The following is a 25,361-nucleotide window of genomic DNA, read 5'->3' on the forward strand; positions in this document are numbered from 1 at the left end:
TGCTCAAACCTCCCCGCCCTTTGACCACTTCACACACTTCCACTGTACTGAGTGTGGGAGAAGCTTCCACAAGGGCTGAGCCAATGACACCTTTGTTGGAAGCACTTAACATCTCCCAGGATTAAGGGTTTAGACTCCAATACAGCAAGGGACTTGTGGCTGATTCTGGCATCAGCCATATTTCTCTACCGGAAGCATCATAGTGGGAAACAGCTGCAAAAAAACTCAACTTAATGACACAGATCTTTGTAAGGGGAGAATATTTAGACACGTATGAAGCATGCTGTTGGCAAATCTCTTTGGAGCTGGACTGCCAGCTGTGAGCATCAAGACTCATATCTGACTATTCTCGCATTGTGACAACACCCTCTTTAGATATTTCCATCCCATGCATCTCTTTGGCCAAGGTGTGTCAGTAGAGAAAAGAAATATCACAATCATCCTTCATGAACGTGCTTCATTTTAAGCAGGTGGGTGAGCTGGGAGACCACTCAGTCCTGTCCTTAAAGTGATGTCAATACATCGCTAAGTCTGGACCATGGCCCACCAGGAAGGAACATACTGTAAAGAATTACCTGCAGAGCAGGTCAGCAAGCAGAGAGTCAAAAAGGGGGTATGAGTGGAACTTTGAATAGATTGGGGATCATTCAAAGGAATGTAAACAATGAACAAACACAAACACAGACAGGACGTTTCTCACTCCTCAGCCTCCACCTCCTCATCCAATGAAGACTTTCTTCCAGGGCGTTGCTGCTTCTCATCTACGTGGCCTTTGCTCATGTTATCTAACAACTCCAACAGCAAGCTGCTTTTGCTGCATTCGAGGGAATCCTGAGGGTCACAGGGGACACTGTAGTCTGGACTCTCTGATACCAGGTACCTCTTGCCTGGATGCTGTCGCTTCTCCAAGATCGGCTCACCCTCATCTATCCCATCCTCCCAACTCCTCTTGCCAGGATGCTGCCGTTTGCTGTAAGCCACATACCTCTTCCCGGGATGCTGCCTTTTGGATAATTCATTCAGATATGCTAGCTGGCTGCTAGGGACATCAAGGTATTGTTCCCACAGGGACCTTCTGCCTGGATGCTGCCTCTTTTGCAGCTCCGAGTGATGATCAAATTGGTCGTCTTCCTCTCTTTTCCCAGGATGCTGCCTCTTCTCTAGATCATTTAGAGATCTCTTCCCTGGGTGCTGCCTTTTGGAGATCCAGTCCAGCTGAGAAGCACCTGGCTCTGTTCAAGAAAATGTGCAGCATTAATACACCCTAAAGATTACATGATTACTGTTGTTGTAAGTGGTCATTATTCAGCCTTACTCAGGAGCAATTATACGAAGCAGCAGACAAGGCAAGGGTGAGATGCATGGATGCATGCATGGATGGATGGATGGATGGATGGATGGATGGATGATAGATGATAGATGAGTTTCTGAGTTGGTTGGTAGATGCTAGAACATGGTTAGGCAATGTGGTGTCCAAAGGCACCAATGCACCCCCAGACAGTTCTTTTTGGTGCCCACCAAGGTCCCCTACCCCTCACTTTTATTTTAAATTAACTCATTTTGGTGTGAAATAGGTTTGTGTTAGTGTTGAAAACTGTGGTTCAAAAGAGTTTTTTTAGTGTGCTGGCCTGGGCTGAGACCCCACCTCTGCCTTTTACTCAGTTTTTTGGCCAGGTTCCTTATCCTTTGTCATGTCTCCCATGGAAGCCATTTTATGGTGGTGCCCAGGAGAGTTGTTCCCATGGCCCAAAAAGGTTGCCTAACCCTGTGTTAGAACATTGGTTCCCAATGCTGAGTCCCCAGGTATTGTTGGACTACAACTTCCACCATTCCCAGCCACCATGGCTTCCAGCATGCAAGCTGAAGTCCAACCTCCATTTTAATTCTGTTTTCAGCTAATAGTGGAAACAGAATGCATCATCTGCACTAAAGAGCTCTAGCATGAAAGCACCTTCTCTCACTCCTGTGCCAGATCTTTATTTGTAACTTCTGGTTCTTGCTGTCAAACTTCACCTTATGTGGCACATGTAACATTTTTGCTAGGAGCCTTCCCACCCCCTCACCTCCATCTCAGGCCAAGCTTTCTAACAGTATAATTCTATATCCATGCTTACTCGGAAACAAGTGGCACTGCATTTGATGGGGCGTATTCCTAAATACATGTGTATAGGATTGTAGCCTGGGTGCTTTCATTTCTTTAAAAAATAACCTGAAGGATTGCTTGCTCTTGGAGATGGAAAAGTGAGAAATGGTGGAAAGGTAGTGAGAGCCAGTGTAGTGTAGTGGTGAGAGTGACGGACTGGGAGCCGGGAGATCCAGGTTCTAATCCCCACTTGGCCATGGAAGCTCACTGGGTGACTTTGGGCCAGCCACAGACTCTCAGCCCAACCTACCTCACAGGGTTGTTGTTGTGAGGATACAACGGTGAGGAGGAGGATAATGTAAGCCGCCTTGAGTTCCTTGCGAGAGGGAGAAAGGCGGGGTATAAATGCAATAAATAAATAAATAAATAAATAAGGTGAGAAACCGGAAGTCCTGGAAAGGCTGGCCTTCCCATGAGACAGAGTAGGGCAGTTACTTCATGCAGCAGATGCTGGGCAGTGTGGAGTAGCAGCAAGATATCAGAGGACAGAGCCGGGTGTGTCATGCAACCTGCCCTGCACCTAACCTAACCTGCTGCCCTCAGGTGTGGTGAAAGAAGGTCTCACTTGCCAGTGTTAAAAGTATATTCAACCACCAGTCCAGTTGGTTTCTGTACCTGGAATGGGGAGAGCACCAACTCTCGGGTTGGCCCTGAGCATCGGACCCCAAGCTATGGACAGAAACCTGTGAGATCTACAGAAAAACATCAACCTCTGTTGTCCTTGAAGCTTTTCGAGCAGAGTGCCTACAGTTTTCTAGCTTGCTGAGCAGACAAGAGGATATATTTGGATAGTTGTAATAAGAAGCAAGCGACCCATAATTAAGTCACAGAACAAGAAAAGGTCAGTCCTTCACTACAGGGGCTTAAACAGAGGCTGGATGGCCATCTCTCAGGGGCGCTGTAGTTGTATCCTGCATGGTAGATCCTGCATTGTGCAGGGAGTTGGACCAGATGACCTCCGAGTTCTCTTCCAGCTGTATAATGCTATGATTTTCATACACAGATGAATCCATATCCTTTAAGGAACATGAGAAGCTGTGCTATACCATGTCAGACCAGTGGTCCATCTAGCCCAGTATTGGCTACCCTGACTGGCAATGGCTCCCCAGAGGTTCAAACAGGAGTATTCCCCAGCCCTCCCTGAAGATGCCAGAGATCGAACCTTTTGACTATAATATGCACTCAATGAAAGTAGTAGCGAGCAAGGTGTCAGAGAGGCCAGTCTGATACTGAACTCAGAGGGAACAGGTGCAAAACTTGCTTTAAGGAATAAGAGCTGGGATTGTGCCCATCTCAATAACCAGCACCTGAGAGAGGTGTCCCTTGTTTACTAACAGCTGTCATTAATTTTCCCTAAAACACAAACCACTTTGAGGACCTTTCTGGGCAAAAAAAGGGATATCTAAATAAACAAAATAAGGATGAAAGCCTATGTATGTTTGGACAGAAAAATGTCCTACAACTCCTAGCATTCCCCAGCCAGACTTTTTTCTGTCTAAACATGCATAGGATTGCTCCCTGAGGGAATCAGGCAGTGAAGGCTGGTGGCTCGGATTTTAGTTTGGGATGTGAATCCATTCTGAGTTCCAGTCAGAACTCACCAGAACTCTAAATGAACTATCCAAGGTGCTGAATCCTGTCCCCCAAATAGGTTCAGCACCTTGGATAGCTGCTTTAGAGTTCTGGCTGGTTCTGACAGAAACCCCACTGCAATCCAAACCATCTTAAGGAGCGCCTCCAGCAACACCAGACAGGCTGCTTAACAAGATCAGCCTCGGATGGCCTTCTCTCTGTCCCATCAGCCAGGACAGCTAGACTGCTGGGGATGAGGGAGAGGGCCTTTTCTGTGGTGGCCCCACTCTGTGGAACTCCCTCCCTAGGGAACTCTGCCACGCCCCCTCTTTAATGAGCTTCCGTCGTGCATTAAAAACGTGGCTGTTCAGGCAGGCATTTGGGGTGGGTTAAGGTATTTTAGAAAACGTTTTTATTGTAGAATTTTATTGTTTTAAACTGTTTTATTATACGCTGTACATCACCCAGAGTGGCTGGGTGACCAGCCAGATGGGCGATTAATAAATTTAATAATAAATAAATAAATAAATCAGCCTCTACTGGAATCAACTGCAGCTGTAGCTGTTAGGTTGCTACAGACACACACACACACACACACCCCGCCACATTTACCTTTGTTAGAATCCTCATTGTCATCTTCTGCCTTCCTGAAAACAGACCTCAAGATGATGCTTTCTGCCCTTTGGACGATGTCGTCCAGGTGACTCTCTTCCTCATTCTCACCTCCTTCTGGAAATGGCTGCCCCAAGTTGACACAGACACTGGCGAAAGCCAGGGAGAAGAGCAGCCGGAGCAGCCAGGGCGATGTCATTGTGGGGGTAATGGTCCTGTGGGCAAAACAGGGTGGAGGGGAATGGAACAAATACACAGTAATAAATGCAACACTCCTAATAACGCAGAGAAACATGGTATGTTGAGGAGTCAAGTGGAAGCTCTTCTGTCATTATCCAGTTCTGCTGAAGTTACCCAGGGAAATGATTATTTGTCGCTTTTAATTTTCTGGAAGCTCTCTCAGTTTGCGTGAAAGTCTTCAAATGAATTGGGATGTTTGCTTTGAGCATAGCTGAGGGCTGACTCCGTATGAAAATACATTCTGGTGTTGTTTCAGCATCCTCATTCAGTCATGTATCTATCTATATCTATATCTATTTATCCATCAATTGGTTGATTGATTGATCAAAAGATGGATGGATACTAATAGTGATCTGAAGCTCTTTAGTTGCCAAAGATCTAACACTTTTGAAGTTTCATTTCAAAACTCCAGGTCAGATTTTGTTTCACACTGTACATATTGCAAACAACAAAAACAAAGCATGCATGTATATAAAATACAGCATCTGCACAGAATTATTAAGGCTTGCATAAAATGTATTCCATTCATAAAGAGCTGTTTTAAATCAGCGCAGCTTTGTTCCAACTTTCATGAAAATCAAACTCTATGGGTTGGTGCTTTTACTAAATAGTTTCTAAAGCTCTCAAAACATTTTAAAATGAAAGAAACACACCTTGAAAATTTAACTTTTATTAAATGTTATATTTTTAGGCTGAGGATAGAAACATAACTGCACATTCTTTTAATATAATGCCAGCCATATAAATCTATATCTATATCCTGTTCTGGTATCAGGTAAGTGAGCAGCTGCAAACGTTAAGGCATCCGTTTCCATCAATGCAATCTGGAAATATTCCACTGATTAGTAATTGGAGTTCATGTCTATAAAATAGAATGCCTTGCTAGTTAAAGGAAATGCACACCTTCTGATTTAAAGTTTTACAAAGCAATCTCTCCAATTCAAAACAGGCATTTCCCTCACAATAAATAGCAGTATTTTATAAACATCAAGAACACAGCAGCTGAATAACAGCTCTATATTTGCATATAGACTTGTGAGATGTTACTTAGATTTAGTCTTCATAAGGAGGAAAAAACTTTAATGCAGGTAACCTGGCAATGCAATTGAAATGGAAATTACCTTCTGCCCTGGTGCTTTATTCCTTGGCTGGGGTTTCCAAAGAGTTGCTTCAGCTCACTATGTTTCAGCAGCTAGTTGCACGTCTGAGCTTCAAAGTGGCCCGTCCTCCTTTGAATTACATGAGACATCCAATAGAACTGCTGTGGAGTCCTCTTTCGTGGATTAGTTCATCCTGCCTTCTTATACAGTGCTGCCTGTGGACCCATTATGCAAATAGCCATGAGGTGATGTATGTGATGTGTTGTGTTCCCCCAGCCCCCTTTCACTGATGTCAGTGGTCTGAAATTTGTGCGCATGTTAAAGTGTTGACAGTTGTGAGCTGACCTCACGATGCTAGAGGTTACTGGGAAAAAATTCAGAAAATAGCATAAAATGTGAAAGGGTTTGTTTCCTATTATATAGGAAGAGTGAGGGAGAGGGAGCTCATGAGATTCAGGTCAAGCACATGTTATGAGTCAAGCCCAAAGCACATCTTGAGATGTGAGTGGCAAAATAAGAAAAATAGTATAGATTCACAACTTCTCTGTTTGAGGGTTTTTATTTCTATTGCAGATTTTCAGTGCTGTGGTCACCTGTGGCAAGTGAAATTGCCCCTGGGTGAGTAAGCAATGCCCCACAACTCCCTGATGTGCAGTGCAGTGCGCGTGCACACGCGCGCCCCCCCCCCTCAAGTCTAGTATTGTACAAAGGAGAAAAAAACACACTACATATGGTTAGCAAAGAACCAAGTGGGCAGCTTGTTTTTTTAAATGCACACATAGTCACACATGCATGTGCAGTAGAGAGCTGCATATTATCTGCATGTGTGTAAACTGGTGCCACTACTTTCATGCCAAAATGTGTGTGTGTGAATGGTATGTGTGTGGTGTGTGCATGAGAGAGAAGGTAATCCTGCTCACTTCGGGTTCTGGCGATTTCCACTACTGGCATGTGGACCCTGAAAGGTTTCCTGGATGGCAAAAAAAGTCCGCCAGCCCTGTTTTAAATGATGCAGTAAAACTCTGCATCCAGTCTATTCATCTCTATTAAAGCTTTAATTAGAAAGTTATATTAGGTATCTGCTTCCTTGGTTAAATTCAGTTGGACAATATGTTGATTTTGAGATGGTTAAAACAATGTTACTTCAGAATCTAGTGCTGGGAACAGTTGTAAAGAGAAAGACATTAGTATGTGCCATGGAAAGATGGCTGTTGAGCATCTCTCCACCAGCCTAAAATCCTGTATTTAAAAATGGGGCTTCCTGCATCCATTTTAAATGCAGGATCACAATGACTCCCTTTATCACACACTTCCTTCCCCCCACTCCCCGTATCTGAGTCCTCCATTATCTTTCATTGATCTTGCTCCTCTTCTTGCTGCTTTTCCTCTTTTCATGGAGGGAACTCAAGCAGAACACAACGGGGTAATTTGAGAGCTCATTATCTGCAATCTGTTTAAAAATGAAACAAAAGGCATTTAGTGCAGGGGACGTGGGTTCATGGCATCATCTGAAGAGCTCACAGACTTTTGTGATTGAGCCATCTCAATAGCAGGATAACAGCTGTGTGTGAAGGAGCCCATCATCTCCTCTCCTGTTTTTGTTTCATTGCAGTCTTCTAGTCCTCTTGGAGGTAAAGATCTAGATATAATAATCTTTCCTGGTTCATGGCATCATCTAAAGAGCTCACAGACTTTTGTGATTGAGCCGTCTCAATAGCAGGATAACAGCTGTGTGTGAAGGAGCCCTTCATCTCCTCTCCTGTTTTTGTTTCATTGCAGTCTTCTAGTCCTCTTGGAGGTAAAGATCTAGATATAATAACCTTTCCTTTTGGTGCCACCCTATTATTTGTCCCCCAAAGCTACTGAAGTTCAAATATTATGGTTTCAAATAAAGTATATAGTTTGTGCAACAATGCAAAATAAGCAAAATTACATATACATTATTGGTTGAATAATTTATCTGGAGAGCAACAATCTCTTGGAATGAAATTTGGGGTTTTTATTTTATTGCTCCCCTTCATGGATCACTGCCTTGTTGTGGTGAAGGGGCTTGCATAACTCAGTGAAGCCATAAGCTATGCCGTGCAGGGCCACCCAAGACGGACAGGTCATGGCAGAGAGTTCTGACAAAATGTGGTCCACTGGAGAAGGAAATGGCAACCCACTCCAGGATTCTTGCCAAGAAAACCCCATGGAACGTATCACAAGGCTAAAAGATATGACGCCGGAAGATGATCCCCTCAGGTCGGAAGGTGTCCAATATACTACTGGGGGAGAGCAGAGGGTATTTCCAAGTAGCGCCAGAAAGAGTGAAGCGGCTGGGCCAAAGCCGAAAGGACACTCAGGGGTGGATGTGTCTGGTGGTGAAAAGAAAATCCGATGCTGTAAAGAACAATATTGTTTAGGAACCTGGAATGTCAGATCAATGTATCAAGGTAAGCTGGAGGTGGTCAAACATGAGATGGCAAGATTGAACATCGACATCTTGGGAATCAGTGAACTAAAATGGACAGGCATGGGTGAATTTAATTCAGGTTAATTCAGACCATCATATCTACTATTGTGGGCAAGAATCCCTTAGAATAAATGGAGTAGCACTCATAGTCAACAAAAGGGTGGGAAAAGCAGTACTGGGGTACAATCTTAAAAACGATAGAATGATCTCAATTTGAATCCAAGGCAAACCATTCAACATCACAGTAATTCAAGTCTATGCCCCAACCACTGATGCCGAAGAAGCTGAGGTTGATCGGTTCTATGAAGACCTACAACACCTTCTAGAACTAACACCAAAAAAAGATGTCCTCTTCATCATAGGGGATTGGAATGTTAAAGTAGGAAGTCAAGAAATCACCGGGATAATAGGCAGGCATGGCCTTGGTGTACAAAATGAAGCAGGACAAAAGCTAATAGAGTTTTGCCAAGAGAACATGCTGATCATAGCAAACACTCTTTTCCAACAGCACAAGAGGCGACTCTACACATGGACATCACCAGATGGTCAATATCGAAATCAGATTGATTATGTCCTTTGCAGCCAAAGATGGAGAAGCTCTATACAGTCAGTCAAAACAAGACCTGGAGCTGACTGTGGCTCAGATCATGAGCTTCTTGTTGCAAAATTTCGGCTTAAATTGAAGAACGTCGGGAAAACCACTAAACCATTCAGGTATGACCTAAATCATATCCCTGATGAATATACAGTGGAGGTGAGGAATAGATTTCAGGGATTAGACCTGATAGACAGAGTGCCTGAGGAACTATGGACGGAGGTCCGTAACATTGTTCAGGAGGCAGCAACGAAATCCATCCCAAAGAAAAAGAAATGCAAGAAAGCCAAGTGGCTGTCTGATGAGGCTTTACAAGTAGCTGAGGAAAGAAGGGAAGCGAAAAGCAAGGGAGAAAGGGGAAGATCTATCCAACTGAATGCAGAGTTCCAGAGAATAGCAAGGAGAGACAAGAAGGCCTTCTTAAATGAACAATGCAAAGAAATAGAGGAAAACAACAGAATGGGAAAGACTAGAGATCTCTTCAAGAAAATCGGAGATCTCAAGGGAACGTTTTGTGCAAAGACGGGCATGATAAAGGACAAAGAAGGCAGGCACCTAACAGAAGCAGATGAGATTAAGAAGAGGTGGCAAGAATACACAGAAGAACTATACAGGAAAGATCTGAATGTCCCTGATAGCCATGATAGTGCAGTCACTGAACTTGAGCCGGACATCCTAGAGAGTGAAGTCAAGTGGGCCTTAGGAAGCATTAGTAACAACAAAGCTAACGGAGATGACAGTATTCCAGCTGAGCTATTGAAAATCCTAAAAGATGATGCTGTTAAAGTGCTGCATTCAATATGCCAACAAATCTGGAACACTCAACAGTGGCCGCAAGACTGGAAAAGGTCAGTTTACATTCCAATTCCAAAGAAGGGCAACGCCAAAGAGTGTTCAAACTACCGCACCATTGCGCTCATTTCACATGCCAGCAAGGTGATGCTCAAAATCCTACAAGCTAGGCTTCAGCAGTATGTGAACCGAGAACTACCGGAAGTACAAGCTGGGTTTCGAAGAGGCAGAGGAACTAGAGATCAAATCGCCAACATTCGCTGCATCATGGAGAAAGCAAGAGAATTCCAGAAAAACGTCTATTTCTGCTTCATTGACTACGCTAAAGCCTTTGATTGTGTGGATCACAACAAACTGTGGCAAATTCTTAAAGTGATGGGAGTACCAGACCACCTTACCTGTCTCCTGAGAAACCTGTACGAGGGTCAAGAAGCAACAGTAAGAACCAGACATGGAACAACCGATTGGTTCAAAATTGGGAGTATGACAAGGCTGCATATTGTCACCCTGCTTATTTAACTTATATGCAGAGTACATCATGAGAAATGCCGGGTTGGATGAATCACAGGTCGGAATTAAGATTGCTGGGAGAATTATCAACAACCTCCGATATGCAGATGATACCACCCTAATGGCAGATAGCAAAGAGGATCTCAAGAGCCTCTTGTTGAGGGTGAAAGAGGAGAGTGCAAAAGCTGGTTTGAAACTCAACATTAAAAAAACGAAGGTCATGGCATCTGGCCCCATCACTTCCTGGCATATAGAAGGGGAAGAAATGGAAGCAGTGACAGATTTTACTTTCTTGGGCTCCAAGATCACCGCAGACGGTGACTGTAGCCATGAAATTAAAAGACACTTGCTTCTTGGGAGGAAAGCTATGGCCAACCTAGACAGCATAGTAAGAAGCAGAGACATCACCTTGCCGACAAAGGTCCGTCTAATCAAAGCTATGGTTTTCCCAGTAGTAATGTATGGCTGTGAGAGCTGGACTATAAGGAAGGCTGAGTGCCGAAGAATTGATGCTTCCGAACTGTGGTGCTGGAGAAGACTCTTACGAGTCCCCTGGACTGCAAGGAGGTCAAATCTGTCAATCCTAAAGGAAATCAACCCTGAGTGCTCATTGGAAGGACAGATACTGAAGCTGAAGCTCCAATATTTTGGCCACCTAATGCGAAGAGAAAACTCTCTGGAAAAGACCCTGATGCTGGGAAAGACTGAAGGCAAAAGGAGAAGGGGACGGCAGAGGATGAGATGGCTAGATAGCATCACCGATGCAATGAGTATGAACTTGAGCACGCTCCGGGAGAGAGCGCAGGACAGGAAGGCCTGGCGTGCTATGGTCCATGGGGTCACGAAGAGTCGGACACGACTGAACGACTGAACAACAACAACAATTTTATTGCTGAAGAAGGTAAACAGCCCTGCCTTTTCTCCAGCTGACAGCCCTGCAAGGTACACATTCAGTGGAACTGCACGTAAGTCCCTATTCACACATACATTTCACCGCCTGATAATTAGCTGCAAAATCAAGCACATGTGAACACATCACAGACCAAACATCACAGATAGATGTTTCACACATTGACGTGCGGTGCAAATCATCAAGAGCCAGCCAGTTTACATACTCACCAATGCAGCCATCTTGTAAATGTATGGCTGAGCATCAGTCACGTGAGTGACCCCTCCATGTGTTGCCTGGTGTGGGCTGTCTATGTGTGTGTGTGCAAAAACCTAATTCCATGATCCTTCCACCGGTTTTTTTGAGATTAAAGAACCCTTGGGATTGGGCATATGCTCTGTACCATGTATAATGTCATACAGATTGGGAAGGAGGTTGTGTGTGCAAACCATGCTCCATTATGTATACAGGACTGCTGCATTAAATGACTGAGCAAACTTGCCCCAAATACTGATTAATGAAGTGGAGAGTTCAATTGATGTCTATGCATGTGTAAACTTCCACATCCTTCATTACAGTTATATAATGCCATTGATGGTAAGCAACTGCTTCATTTTCACGTGTACATTACTGTTACATTGAAGAGCTGAATTGTTGCTGCAGCTGTCATACAAAAGGATTTTTTTTTTTTTTTAAAGGGATTCAAATCATCTCTCCCGCTTTTAAACTAAGGAAACCTGAAGGGTGACGAAGATAGGAGCATGACAGCTTCATGACTTTATAAGGATCCTGTCGTCTTTCATCTATGTCTTTGTCACTATTGTTTACAACATTAGACATCAGGACCCTAGATTCTCAGGGTCCATATTGCTAGAAAATTGGATTTAGGCATCTGTAAGCTATTTTTCTTTGGTGGAACAGTAATATGAAAGAGGTGTGGACATGGTATAAATTCAGGTGGAATTTATTGGGGACTGCTCTTCAGAATTCGGGACTGGAGCTATACTGCCATTTTAAGAATGTACTGTAAATATTTAAGAGAGCTGTTCATCACCCTGCAATGAATGGGCTGGTAATGAAGAACCTGCCATGCAATAATAAAGGTCCATCATTTTCCATCGAGGGCTGATCTACTGATTGCAAAGCATTCTAGATAGCACCACTAAAATGGTAAGCAGCTGCTGAAGATGGGATACTGACCAGGCACATGGGCTTTCTAGAGAGGTATTGCACAAGATGCTAAAGTGATAGGGCCAGATCCTTAACTGATGTAATCTAGTATATTTTCAACCATTTAACGGAACTCCATCAATATTGCATCAGTTTAAGGGCTTGGTCCTCTGTAGGTCTATTCAGACCTTCTTCTCGATACATTTGCTGAACACATGAAACAAGCCATGGATTGCGCAGTACTATCCCTGCCCTGACAACACTGCATGGGTGGTTGCAGATTCAGCATTAGTGTGAAAGGGAGCTTATGCACATACAGATGTATGTGTATAGGGCTTCTCCACCTGAGCAGGAACCCTGGGCAATCACAGTTCCTGCTCCCATGGAGGAGCCCCGTGCGTGGCCTGATGTGGCTGGGTTGGGGCCAGCCCTGTGGCAAACTCAGCAAACAAAAGGTCAAGGCATGGTTTTAGCAGTTCAGCAAAAGGGAAGTCCAAAAGCAGGTTCTAGTCAGGAGTCAGCAGTGCCAGAGATTAGTCCGAGATCAAGGAAGCAAAGTTTTAAGGTACTAGGAATTGAAATAAGGTGTTGCCTCAACAGCTTGCAGGCCTCAATTGAGAGCTTATGAGCTGGAGTTTCCAGTGCCCCACACAGCATTCAGCTGCAGCATGTCAGAAGCTTCTGGGGAAAAAGTCCTCCTCATGCCCTGCTCACAAGGAGGTCTTTACTCCCAAGTAGCCTGGTTGCTGCAGTTCTTGAGGCATGCACTTTGCCTCCGAGTGGTGGCCTGTGCCTCACCCTCTGGAGCTGGCGCATTCTAGAGCTGGGTAGATACTCAGCCGCCTCCTCTGACCCCAAGGGTGAGGTATGATCCTCAGTCATTCTGTCTGGGGATTCCTCAGGGTTCACCACAGTTGAAGGACCTGGGGTAGCTTCCCCACTGATGCCAGAGATGCCTGGGTTCTCACTAGGGTCAGGGACCCCACAAAGTCTTTAGGCTCTGTAACATCAGGGTCTTTTTCAGAAGAGCCATCCTGCCTCTGGGCCAGGCATGACACTGTGCGTACCTTTGCATGCATGCAGGACCTCTGTCACAGTGATGCTGAGGGCCCCAATACAGATTGGGACCACAAGGAAGGAGGGTCAACACTTCTACCGCGTACCTTTTTCCAGATTAAAATACACACAGAGAGAGTTGCAATTTGTCCTGCTAGGAAAAGTGTACATGTGTTCTGATGCTGGAGGAGGCACAGCCAGTGAGCATGTTGGTGGTGGGTCTATCTTGGCCAACAAGAAACAATCACCACAGCTACTACTGATGTAAAAGCTCCCAGGTGTGTTGCCTGCATTCATGCGTGCAATGTCCATGATCACATCTCATTTAGCCAGGTGTATGCCTATCCCTGCTAAGAAGTCAAGCAAAGGCAGCTGTTTTCTATTACCGCTGCTACCTTCTTCAAACCCTAGGGCTTCCCAGGCCCAGCTGTCAAGAACACCAGGCAGAATGCTGGCTAGTAGTACCTGGCATGGTCAGTCCATCACAGGGGAAGGTGAACCTAGTGACATCCCTGTCCTGTCTGACTTGGTTCAGAGTACCCAGAGGTGCTGAAACCAGCAAGGCACATACAAGAAAGGATGGTCAACACAAGACCCCCATCGGGACATGTCTGTTCACATCAGGTCAGGTCAAGTGGGGTCAAGTCCCATTGTGTCAGGTCAAGTGGGGTCAAATCCCATCACATCATGTCAGGTCAAGTGTGGTGTGCTGAATAGCAAGGCAAGGTGAGGTGAGATCAGGCAGAGTCTTTCAGGACACTGGCCAACTCCAAGTTAGCTAAGGCTCAACCAAGGTAAGCTGATAACTCAGCAACAGCCAGAGGCTTTCTGAAACCTTATAAAGGCCAGCAACTCAAGACCTAGAGTTAACTCCACCCCCTCAGAGAAGCAGCTTGTTTCTTAAAGGGTTACTGCCCCATTTGTAGCTCCTGGCTCCTATGAGGTGGGATGTGAAGGCTGTAATGGGGAAGTGGCCTCTGCTTCTGAGGAGTCAGGTACAGGCACATTCTCTGGCCTGGAAGGCCCTGGCATAGCAGGAATTAGATTAATGGAGGGTGTTTCCTCTGTCTCTAAGTCCTCTTCAGAACCAGAGGATGGGTCAAGGCTGGGAAACATGACGCTCCCTTGGCAAAAGGTGCATAGGCTGAGGGAATGCAGCAGATCAGGCAGGCATCCATGTGGAATTGGCTCTCTGGGAACCTCTAACTTCCAGGACCAGAGTATTCTGGATAATGGATAGGGCTAGCATTTCTCCCTCCCCTCTTTGACCAGTGGCCCCAGAGGTGCAGGGAATTGAAGACAAAGGCCTGACCTGCTGGGCTCCTGATCTGAGCTTTGTGGCGCCTGACGTCAAGTAAGTGGCAGCAGAGGTTCTCTCACAAACACCTATAGAGCTCAGTTTCCATTATGTGATAGAGTTAGAGTCAAGACAATTATGCTGCATCTTGTGACAGCAGCACAATGGAGTCTGAGGGAAATGATTTTACACAGCACTAAATGAAAGTGGGTATTGGGAGATGGGAGTTAGTGAGCTGATGTATTTCTATAAAAATGCCATTTGAGGAGTAAGATGGGATGGTTTGATTGGCAGTTTCCAGCAAGGTTTGCTTGATAGGTTAATGAAGCCAAGCGTGTCATCTAAATCTAAAAAACTGAGGATGTTTTATCACATGTTTGATGGCTTCAGTAATCCTGAATGGATTGGTAATTTGCTCTAATTTCCCTATCACTCATCACCAACATTTAAAAAACTTTGTATTTAAGTCTGTTTAGATTTTCTCCTCATTATGAAGCCCCAAACATCTCCCCCGAATAATGGTGGTGATATCATAAAAGTAAGGGTTTAGTTACTATGATCTTTCTGTTGGAACTTTGAGGCACAATCCTATGCATGTTTGGACAGAAAAAAGTCCTACAACTCCTAGCATTCCTCAGCCAGCATGGCTGGCTGGAGAAAGCTGGGAATTATAGGACTTATTTCTATCTAATATGCATAGGGTTGTACCCTTGAAGTAAATTTGCTCAGTGATGATCTTCAGCTGGTGGGAATATATTTCATTTCATTCATTACATTTCTATACTGCCCAATAGCCAAAGTTCTATGGGTGCTTTACAGAGATTAAAACCCTAAAGATATAATATAACATAATATAAAACCAACATACAAAAATATAACAAAAATATGGGTCCTGGCATTTACACTGTTGATTGTTTAAAACAGTGTAAATGCCAGGACCCATTAAAAACCTTATCATATGCTGTCAAATGCCTGGAAGTAGAGGAAACTCTTAACCTGGCACCAAAAAGATTACAATGTTGGTGATAAAGTGAACAGACCTACAACAATCTGCATTATATGTCTTGAAAGCCTTGATCTGGATGGTGCACAGGAGGCTGGAGAGAGGAGGAGAGGATGCAGAATTCCTGTTCCACCAGCGGTATCTGTTCTGTGGGTGCAACAACAAAGTTGAATCCAACCCCATCAGTGCAATCCCATATATGTCTATTCGGAAATAAATCCCATTGAGTTCAGTGGTGCTTAAGCCTAGGTAAGTGTGAATACTTAGGACTGATATACTTATTAAGGTCCACTTCAGTAAGGCTCTCTGAAGCTAGTTCAAAACATATTGTTCCATGTGTCAGAAATCAGACTTGGTAATTCTTGGGGGGAAAGAACAACCCAGACTTTGAAAGATAAAGAAAGGCTTTGTATGTTGTAATGAGATCAATAAATGGCAAGATGGAAGAAAGGGGAGTCCTCTGAAGAAAAGCCAAATTGTCAGGACTGGCCCTACCATTTGGCAGAATGAAATAGCTGCCTCAGGCAGCAGATTTTGGGTGTCACAAACGGGCAGCAAATTATTAGTTATTTAACATATTATCGTTGTACTTTTACTGTCATGGAGGGGGAGCAGTGGTTGTGGAGTTCTCTGCCTCAGGTGCCAAAATAACGTGACTGGCTTTGGGGACTCTGGAACTTGACTTAGTTGGGGGCAACGAGGAGGGATTTGCTGCTCTGCTTCAGGCAGCAAAATATCTTGGGCTGCCCCTGCAAGTGGTCTGTGGACATGAGTAGCTATGGCACTGGGGGATCCTGATGGTAGAGCTGATTTGCCCACAGCACATGAAAGCAAGGCCAACAAATGAGAGGGTTGGGGAAGGAGGAATCGGACACACAGGCAAGGAAGAATGGCACAATCGCAATCCTTTAAACAGTTACTACTGGCAAACACAATCTCTTTGTCACAAAGAGTATTATGCAGAAGGGTGGGGGGATCAGTTAAGTTATACACCCAGTGAAATACCTAATGCAGAACATACTAGTGAGTTTGAGAGAGAAACGCTTCTTAGGTGACAAATAGCTGCAATTGCAGTAATCATGGAAAAATTAAAGGAACAAACTGATTTTTGTTTCATGCAATAATAAACTGAAAGGGTGGAGTACAGAAAGTAGGAAGTTTATGGTGTAATGTGGATGAGCAGTATGGGAGAATAAATTACATTTGGTTCATTGTAGAATAAAGCTTTAATTTATCAGTTTCCAACTTCTTACTTTTACAGATAATATACTGACAATTTAATATTCCAAAGCAGGAAGATCTTTGGAACAATGAGAACATACTCTCATCCTCTGAACAATCCTCTGTCTAAGAATATACCGTAGCATCCTATGGTATTCTGACTGGGCATTGAACACAAGCAAACATCTACATATTTACCTCCTAGTGATACATCACGAGTGCTTACCCGTTATTGTAACTAATCAATGATTATTCATCTAGAAGTGCTATTATGTATGCATGCATGTATGGTAATATAATTGTTTTTAAAATATGTACATAATTATTGTACTTGGAGTTTCTTCCATTGTGGCTCCTGTGAGTCTCTCTTTATGCTTCTAACATGACATTTCCCTTCAGGCAGGTTATTGTCATGACGCCTGGCCTTTAGCAATTCCCGAGTACAGCAGAGGATGCTGATGAGGATGAGGCACAGGGTACTTCCTCAGGGTAGGACAGTCAGGGCTTTATTCAGGGCCCTCCTGGTCAGAGGACACAGCCCTGCCATCATCCTCTGGCTCAGAGGATGTTATAGGCAAAAAAACCCATCTCCCAAAATCAGGCAATGGCCCTTTAACAATCCAGTCAGCTCCTCCAGGAAGGGTGGAGTTGACCACACTACAGGTCTTGTCAACCTACATAAGGTTTCAGTTGGTTTTAACCTCCTGCTGAGACAACATCCTCCTATTGCCCTAGTAGGAGAGAATTCCAGCCAGAGGACCTACTGGGAGCTATCTGGGGCCCTACTTTCTTCCTGACTTGATCCACATTCCTACTTAAACTTAATACCAGCATTCACTGTGAGCCTCAAATGACCCTGGAATGGGACAGATATATGTCATATGAGGATTCTCTCTCTCTCTCTCTCTCTCTCTCTCTCAAGATATGGTTTTACATTACAATCCTAATTAATGTTGTGGAGGATGAAGTGGCAGACAGTCCACCACTTTCAAAGCCCTTCCAGTGTGTGTTGACTAGGGCAGACTCACTATTTGGCCATGCAGTTTGGGTTCTTTTTTAATGTACCTGCCCCATTGGTTCCATTAGGGGTGAATTAGCTAAGCCAGCTCCAGGCTGACATAGGGAGCCCGGACCTTGGGGCCTCCACAGCAGTTGAAGGGGTTTGGATCTTTCCTCCCCTACTCCCATAACACCCCATTTTCTGGCCTTCCTCTGCCTTCCATGGATGGTAGTTTTACACCCACAAAGCACTGCATAAGCATAATTGGGGCATAAGTGATGGACACCCTTTCCATTAGTAGACCTCTTCTCCAAAGGTAGCGGATTACCTCTACCCCATCCAAACCCCTCTCAGGTGGCCCTCTGACGGTTTGCTCTGCCTACTCTAATCTGGGAATATATTCTCCCATAAGGATGCACCATTTTTTTTATAATTTTTTGTGGAAACCACTTTTCCTCTCTTGAAGTTCAGAATTTCAAGAAAAATTGGCATATACAATTATATGATTACAGATTATTCCACTCTTACCAAGAGATGCAGAGATTTTAAGTAATTTGCTCGATGTCCTCCTGTGTAATTTTCCTTAGCAGCAGCAGCAGCAGCAGCAGCAGCAGAAGAAGAAGAAGAAGAAGAAGAAGAAGAAGAAGAAGAAGAAGAAGATTCTCCTGCTATTCTGTCTGTTCCTCAAAAAATGAGTATTTCCTTGTGAGGTAATTCCTACCAGGCTTCTCCTTGATCTGCAAAGCAGATACAGGTCACATTAGCTGTAATGTGGGTAAAAGTGTGCATCCTTCTTTTTGTCATGAAAAAGTAAATACTCTTTGAATATCATCCTATATACTAATAGAAAACTCAATTATCTGAGTGCCATTGTTAATGTAGCCAAAATGGAACCATCCACACACAAGAGGGAGGTATCAGCAGAGTTTGCAAAATAAATTCTAGAAAAAAAATCCAAAACAGCTCAGTGAGTACTGAGCATGCTCAATGGCATGAACTGCTGACTGTTAGGATGTGGAAAACTGGGTGGTGGAGGTGAAGGTGGAATGGAGTATCGTGAAAGAGGACATGGCTGGCAGGAACCCTGAACTGGAGCACTCCACACTGCAACATATTGCTGCAGGTTCCAGTTGTGAAATCTGTTTCTGTCATTGTTTTAAATCCTAGTAGCAGAGTACATCCCCTTCATGGATCACTGCCTTGTTGTGGCGAAGGGGCTTGCGTAACTCAGTGAAGCCATAAGCTATGCCGTGCAGGGCCACCCAAGACGGACAGGTCATGGCAGAGAGTTCTGACAAAATGTGGTCCACTGGAGAAGGAAATGGCAATCCACTCCAGTATTCTTGCCAAGAAAATGAATATACAGTGGAGGTGAGGAATAGTTTTCAGGGATTAGACCTGATAGACAGAGTGCCTGAGGAACTATGGACGGAGGTCCGTAACATTGTTCAGGAGGCAGCAACGAAATCCATCCCAAAGAAAAAGAAATGCAAGAAAGCAAAGTGGCTGTCTGATGAGGCTTTACAAGTAGCTCATGAAAGAAGGGAAGCAAAAAGCAAGGGAGAAAGGGGAAGATATACCCAACTGAATGCAGAGTTCCAGAGAATAGCAAGGAGAGACAAGAAGGCCTTCTTAAGTGAACAATGCAAAGAAATCGAGGAAAACAACAGAATGGGAAAGACTAGAGATCTCTTCAAGAAAATCGGAGATCTCAAGGGAACGTTTTGTGCAAAGATGGGCATGATAAAGGACAAAGAAGGCAGGGACCTCACAGAAGCAGATGAGATTAAGAAGAGGTGGCAAGAATACACAGAAGAACTATACAGGAAAGATCTGAATGTCCCTGATAGCCATGATAGTGCAGTCACTGAACTTGAGCCGGACATCCTAGAGAGTGAAGTCAAGTGGGCCTTAGGAAGCATTAGTAACAATAAAGCTAGCGGAGATGACAGTATTCCAGCCGAGCTATTTAAAATCCTAAAAGATGATGCTGTTAAAGTGCTGCATTCAATATGCCAACAAATCTGGAACACTCAACAGTGGCCGCAAGACTGGAAAAGGTCAGTTTACATTCCAATTCCAAAGAAGGGCAACGCCAAAGAGTGTTCAAACTACTGCACCATTGCGCTCATTTCACATGCCAGCAAGGTGATGCTCAAAATCCTACAAGCTAGGCTTCAGCAGTATGCGAACCGAGAACTACCGGAAGTACAAGCTGGGTTTCGAAGAGGCAGAGGAACTAGAGATCAAATCGCCAACATTCGCTGCATCATGGAGAAAGCAAGAGAATTCCAGAAAAACGTCTATTTCTGCTTCATTGACTACGCTAAAGCCTTTGATTGTGTGGATCACAACAAACTGTGGCAAATTCTTAAAGTGATGGGAGTACCAGACCACCTTACCTGTCTCCTGAGAAACCTGTACGAGGGTCAAGAAGCAACAGTAAGAACCAGACATGGAACAACCGATTGGTTCAAAATTGGGAAAGGAGTACGACAAGGCTGCATATTGTCACCCTGCTTATTTAACTTATATGCAGAGTACATCATGAGAAATGCCGGGTTGGATGAATCACAGGTCGGAATTAAGATTGCTGGGAGAATTATCAACAACCTCCGATATGCAGACGATACCACCCTAATGGCAGAAAGCGAAGAGGATCTCAAGAGCCTCTTGTTGAGGGTGAAAGAGGAGAGTGCAAAAGCTGGTTTGAAACTCAACATTAAAAAAACTAAGATCATGGCATCTGGCCCCATCACTTCCTGGCATATAGAAGGGGAAGAAATGGAAGCAGTGACAGATTTTACTTTCTTGGGCTCCAAGATCACCGCAGACGGTGACTGTAGCCATGAAATTAAAAGACGCTTGCTCCTTGGGAGGAAAGCTATGGCCAACCTAGACAGCATAGTAAGAAGCAGAGACATCACCTTGCCGACAAAGGTCCGTCTAATCAAAGCTATGGTTTTCCCAGTAGTAATGTATGGCTGTGAGAGCTGGACTATAAGGAAGGCTGAGCGCCGAAGAATTGATGCTTTCGAACTGTGGTGCTGGAGAAGACTCTTACGAGTGCCCTGGACTGCAAGGAGGTCAAATCAGTCCATCCTAAAGGAAATCAACCCTGAGTGCTCATTGGAAGGATAGATACTGAAGCTGAAGCTCCAATATTTTGGCCACCTAATGCGAAGAGAAAACTCTCTGGAAAAGACCCTGATGCTGGGAAAGACTGAAGGCCAAAGGAGAAGGGGACGGCAGAGGATGAGATGGCTAGATAGCATCACGGATGCAATGAATATGAACTTGAGCATGCTCCGGGAGAGAGCGCAGGACAGGAAGGCCTGGCGTGCTATGGTCCATGGGGTCACGAAGAGTCGGACACGACTGAACGACTGAACAACAAGCAGAGTACATATTTTGTATGCAGAGGGTGTCAGATTCCATTCCTGGGATTAACAAAGCTGTCTGAAGAGGGAAGTGGGAAAAAAAATGTAGCCAAGACCCTGGAAAGCCACTGTCCACCAGAGCCAATGACACTGAGCTAATAGACCAATGGATTGATTCACCATCAATGAACTTCACATGTTCAAGTTTGAATGGTCACATCTATTTGGTTTGTTTAGAGGTATTTTACCAATTCATGAAAATGAGTTTGATGCCTTCCTTCACACATATTTATTACCATGAGTTTTGAGAGGCTTCCTCTCAGCACCAGGAGAATATGAAGATGGCTGTAATTTAATTCTCCCTACTAATTATCTCTTTGCATGGGGCTAATCAGGGAGACAATGTGGAAGGCTGTATTTCTTCACAATGGGTGGACAGTTCTCTCACTCTGACATCCATGGAAATAGCTCCATAAACAAATTTACACCAAATGTAACATGATTTCCCTGTAGAAACTATTTTTCCCTATAACACTACACTGCTCAACTGACTGGTACCCCACTTCTGAACCCAACCAAAACAGAGGTAGGGAAATAAATACTATTGTGCTACCTTTTCTTCTCACACAATAAAGATCCCATCAGAAGATCCCATCTGAGAAGCCAATTTCTCTCTCTCAATCAGCCCCTCAGGATTCAGCAGACTGGCCTCAATTACTTCAGGTCCAGCATTTGGAGGAAAGACCATCTTTTCCCCTACTCAGAAAGAGCCTCTGACCTATAATTAGCAGCCTTGTTTATCAGGGGCAGAGAGCTGGGCTTTCTCTGGATCCAGAATCCAGGGGTTTCGAATTATTTTAATAGACAATAATTTGAGACAGTGGTAAGATCCAGGAGCAAGAGGCAACTAACCTGGTAGGGGAGTCCTTATTTTGGAGAGGAGGGGGATGTTCACAACCTTTGGTACATCACTGACTCCTAGGACTCTCCATACTATTTTCTGATTCCTCTGTTGTATTTCTTGAGCCCAGTCAGCATGTGGCAAGGAAAAATTCATCATTTAGAAAATATGGGCAATACATTTTCCACAGGTTGTTTCATTCTGTGTTATAGAACAACCTGGACAAGCAACACTGCTCAGCACTGAATTTTCCTTTAACTATGAATATCACATATCTCTGCAAATAACAAATAAATACATAAATGTAGCAGTGGTGCCCTAGCTCTAGTCTGGGGCTCTTTCTGTTGTAGCTCTGTTCTCTTTGCAGATCACAGCAACAGTTTAGTAAATAATCCATTTCAGTAGCTTTGCAAACACAGAAGTGTAAATCCCTTAATATCTTGAGTTTCTTGAAACTAATAGGATCTCCTCTGAGAAAACTTAATCTATGAAGACAGTAGATATTTCTACCTCCAGTAACAAATAGGACTGTACTGAATGAGATGAGGGTATTAATTTATGAGCAAGGGAGCACTTAGTAGAATTACAGAGCAAATTCCTCACAGAGCACAAATAAATCGGCTTAACTGTTTACATCCATGCAAAGTGCAGGACAGGCTGTTATATTCCAATGTGTGTGTGAGGGGGACGGGGAGAGAAACATCTGTCCATTGTGTCAATGGAACTGCCTTTATTCACTGGCATGTCACTTAAGGAAGCTAAACTGATTTACAATTTAATGAGAAAGAATAACCAAGATACTGTGGCATTAATCCTCCATATCACTTCCCTGACAGACTTCTCTGTAGTAAACAGCATATTATGAAGTCGGCACTTGACACGCTTAATTGTATGCTTAAAAGTCAGCTTAACTCACTGTTTGTTTCAGAATTAAAGATCTTGGCAGATCTCACTGAAATGTTTCTTTATTCTGTCATTAATGATGTAGTATTTATACACGGTCATTTGTATGGATTTTCAAGCCCATTGTGCTAGAGTAGCACACCAAGAAAAATGATAACCTTCAGGAATGATAGCTTCATTAGGTTGCACTTTGGGGCAGAGTGCCCAGAAAGTAGATTTGGTCCATTGGGATGAAAATCAAAAGTGTTCTTCAGATTAGACAGAAAAATGCTAAGGGCACAATCCTATGCATGTTTAGAAAGAAAGAATGGCTTACAGTTCCCAGCATAGCCCAGCCAGCATGGCTGGCTGGAGCATGCTGGGAGTTGCAGGGCTTTTTTCTGTCTAAACTTGCATAGGATTGCACCCTAAACACTCTTTTCCCAAGAGATATGTGAACGAAGGACACTGATAGCTATACACTGGCAGTATAAATTTGTCCCCCGTGCTGTTAAACACTTACATGAAACATCTGGGTGAGATTATCCAGAGGTTTGGATTCAGTATCATTAGTAGGTTGATAATATTCGCCTCTCTCACGCTCTTTCCTATTGGATCCTAGGGAGGTTGTCGATGTTATGAGCCAGATGTGGGTGAGCAAACTGACAATACTGATGAGATGGAGGTACTGTTGGTCAGAGATCTGTTTGTCTGGGTTTTGATGTAAAGCATCTTTTGGATGTGTTATACTCCCCCTGAAGAATCAGTTCCGTAGCCTGGGCGTTCTCCTGTATCCAGCCCTGTTTGTGGATGCCCAAGTGGCTGCAATGGCCAGAAGTGCCTTTTGCTAGTTGAGGCTAGTTCACCAGCTTTGTCTTGTCTTGAAAAAGGCTGAGCTCGGCCACTATCATGGAGGCCTTAGGAACAGGGCTGTGGAGGAACCCCCCAGTCTGACTCAGAAGCCGCTTCATGCCTTTGGAGGTGGGTCCGATTTGGGTTGGGCTGATTTGGGCCCCCTCCCGACTCAACTTGGCCCCGAAGCAGGATTCAGCCATCCAAATCCTGCTTCGCCCCCCCGACACCCCTGCACAACCCCCCCAGCTCCTTACCTGGGCCGCTGCCTCTGCCTCCTGCTCTTCCTCCTCTGCCTCTGCTGCTGCCACTATTGCTGTCGCCCGCTGCCACAGCCAGCTCTTGTTGCAGGGAGTTGCCATTTTTAAAATGGCAACTCCTGCCAAAAAGAGATGACATGCGGCCTGGCTCAGGAGTTGGTAGCAGCAGACGGCGATAGTGGCGGCAGTAATGGCAGCAGTGATGGCAGTGGCGGCAACAGCAGCAACTCCTGTGAGTCACCTCGGGTAAGGAGTTGGAGGCGCGGCTGGGCCAGGGTGCGGAAGCTCTGAAGTGCACCAGGCACTTTGGAGAGCCCCCAACCCACTCCGGGTCACTTCATGCCCCCTCCACTTCACTTCAGAAGGGGCCCAAAACAGCCCGCTTCAACTTGGGGTTCGGGTAGGGATGTTGGAGAATTTCGCCACGGACTCCAGTGAGGCCAGATTCTTTAGAATCTGGCCCCCCGGAGTCCGTGGCAGAACAGCCTCCCCCCCCTTGCCACCCCACGGAATCCCCCCAGGACGGAGCCTACCTGGCGGCGGATGTGGCTCATCTTCTGGCCAATGCTGGGCTGCTGCGGCCACAAATGGCGGCCGTCATAGCGGCTGCCATTTGTGTGGCTGCCTTTTTGCCATGATAGGCTACGTAAATACTTATGTGGCCTATAACAGCAAAGAGCAGGGGCGCAAATGGTGGCCGCTACGCCATTTGCGCCCCTGCTCTTTGTCGTAATAGTCTACGCAGGTATTTATGTAGCCTGTCACGGCAAAAGGCAGCCATGCAAATGGCAAAGTGGCTGACATTTGTGTGGCTGCCTTTTGCCATGATAGGCTACGTAAATACTTATGTAGCCTATCACGGCTTGGCAGGGATGCAAATGGCAGCCGGCGTAGCAGCCGCCATTTGCGGCTGCAGCAGCCCGGCTGCAGCCGGAAGTCCAGCGGCTCCGCGGAGTCAGCCAAGGAGGATTCTGGGGGGAGGGACAGAATGCCTCCCCCCCACCACGGATGCCCCGGAACGGAGGCAGGTAAGGGATTTATACATCCCTAGGTTCAGGCCTCCAGCCAATGCGATGCACAGCCCCACTTAGTAACATACTTATGAAGCCTGCTGCACCACACTCTGTGTCACTCTTCCCCAACCTGGTGCCCTCCAGATGTGTAAGGCTACAACTCCCATCATGCCCCAGCCATGGGAGATGATGGGAGTTATAGTCAATCACATTTAGAGGGCACCAGGTTGGGGAAGCCGTCTCTATGTGGTGCTGCCTTTGAAGAGTGTTTGGGAATTTCACCTGGTTTGGCAGCTAGAGAGTTCATAATCTTGCTGAGCAGCGCACAGATCTCTGATCTTCCTCTCTCTTCATTGGGTACCTGTTTGTTTCTAAGCCCAATTCAAAGTGCTGCCTTTGACCTTAAAACCCTAAGTGG

At 44.9% G+C, this 25,361-nt stretch overlaps 1 protein-coding gene across 1 annotated transcript; it reads right to left on the reverse strand.

Moving 5' to 3' along the window:
• Window positions 1-696: 696 nt before the first annotated feature.
• On the reverse strand, window positions 697-4,526 carry TRH (thyrotropin releasing hormone). The gene is made up of 2 exons (XM_084832490.1): window positions 4,328-4,526; window positions 697-1,232 (listed from the first exon to the last, which is right to left on the reverse strand). The coding sequence occupies exons 1-2, from the start codon at window positions 4,524-4,526 to the stop codon at window positions 697-699; spliced, it is 735 nt and encodes a 244-aa protein (XP_084688616.1).
• Between the last annotated feature and the right edge of the window lie 20,835 nt (window positions 4,527-25,361).

Source organism: Heloderma suspectum, chromosome 2 (assembly GCF_057233095.1).
Source record: "Heloderma suspectum isolate Gila_16-S chromosome 2, 16-S_ref, whole genome shotgun sequence".
Classification (NCBI taxonomy): Eukaryota; Metazoa; Chordata; class Lepidosauria; order Squamata; family Helodermatidae; genus Heloderma; species Heloderma suspectum.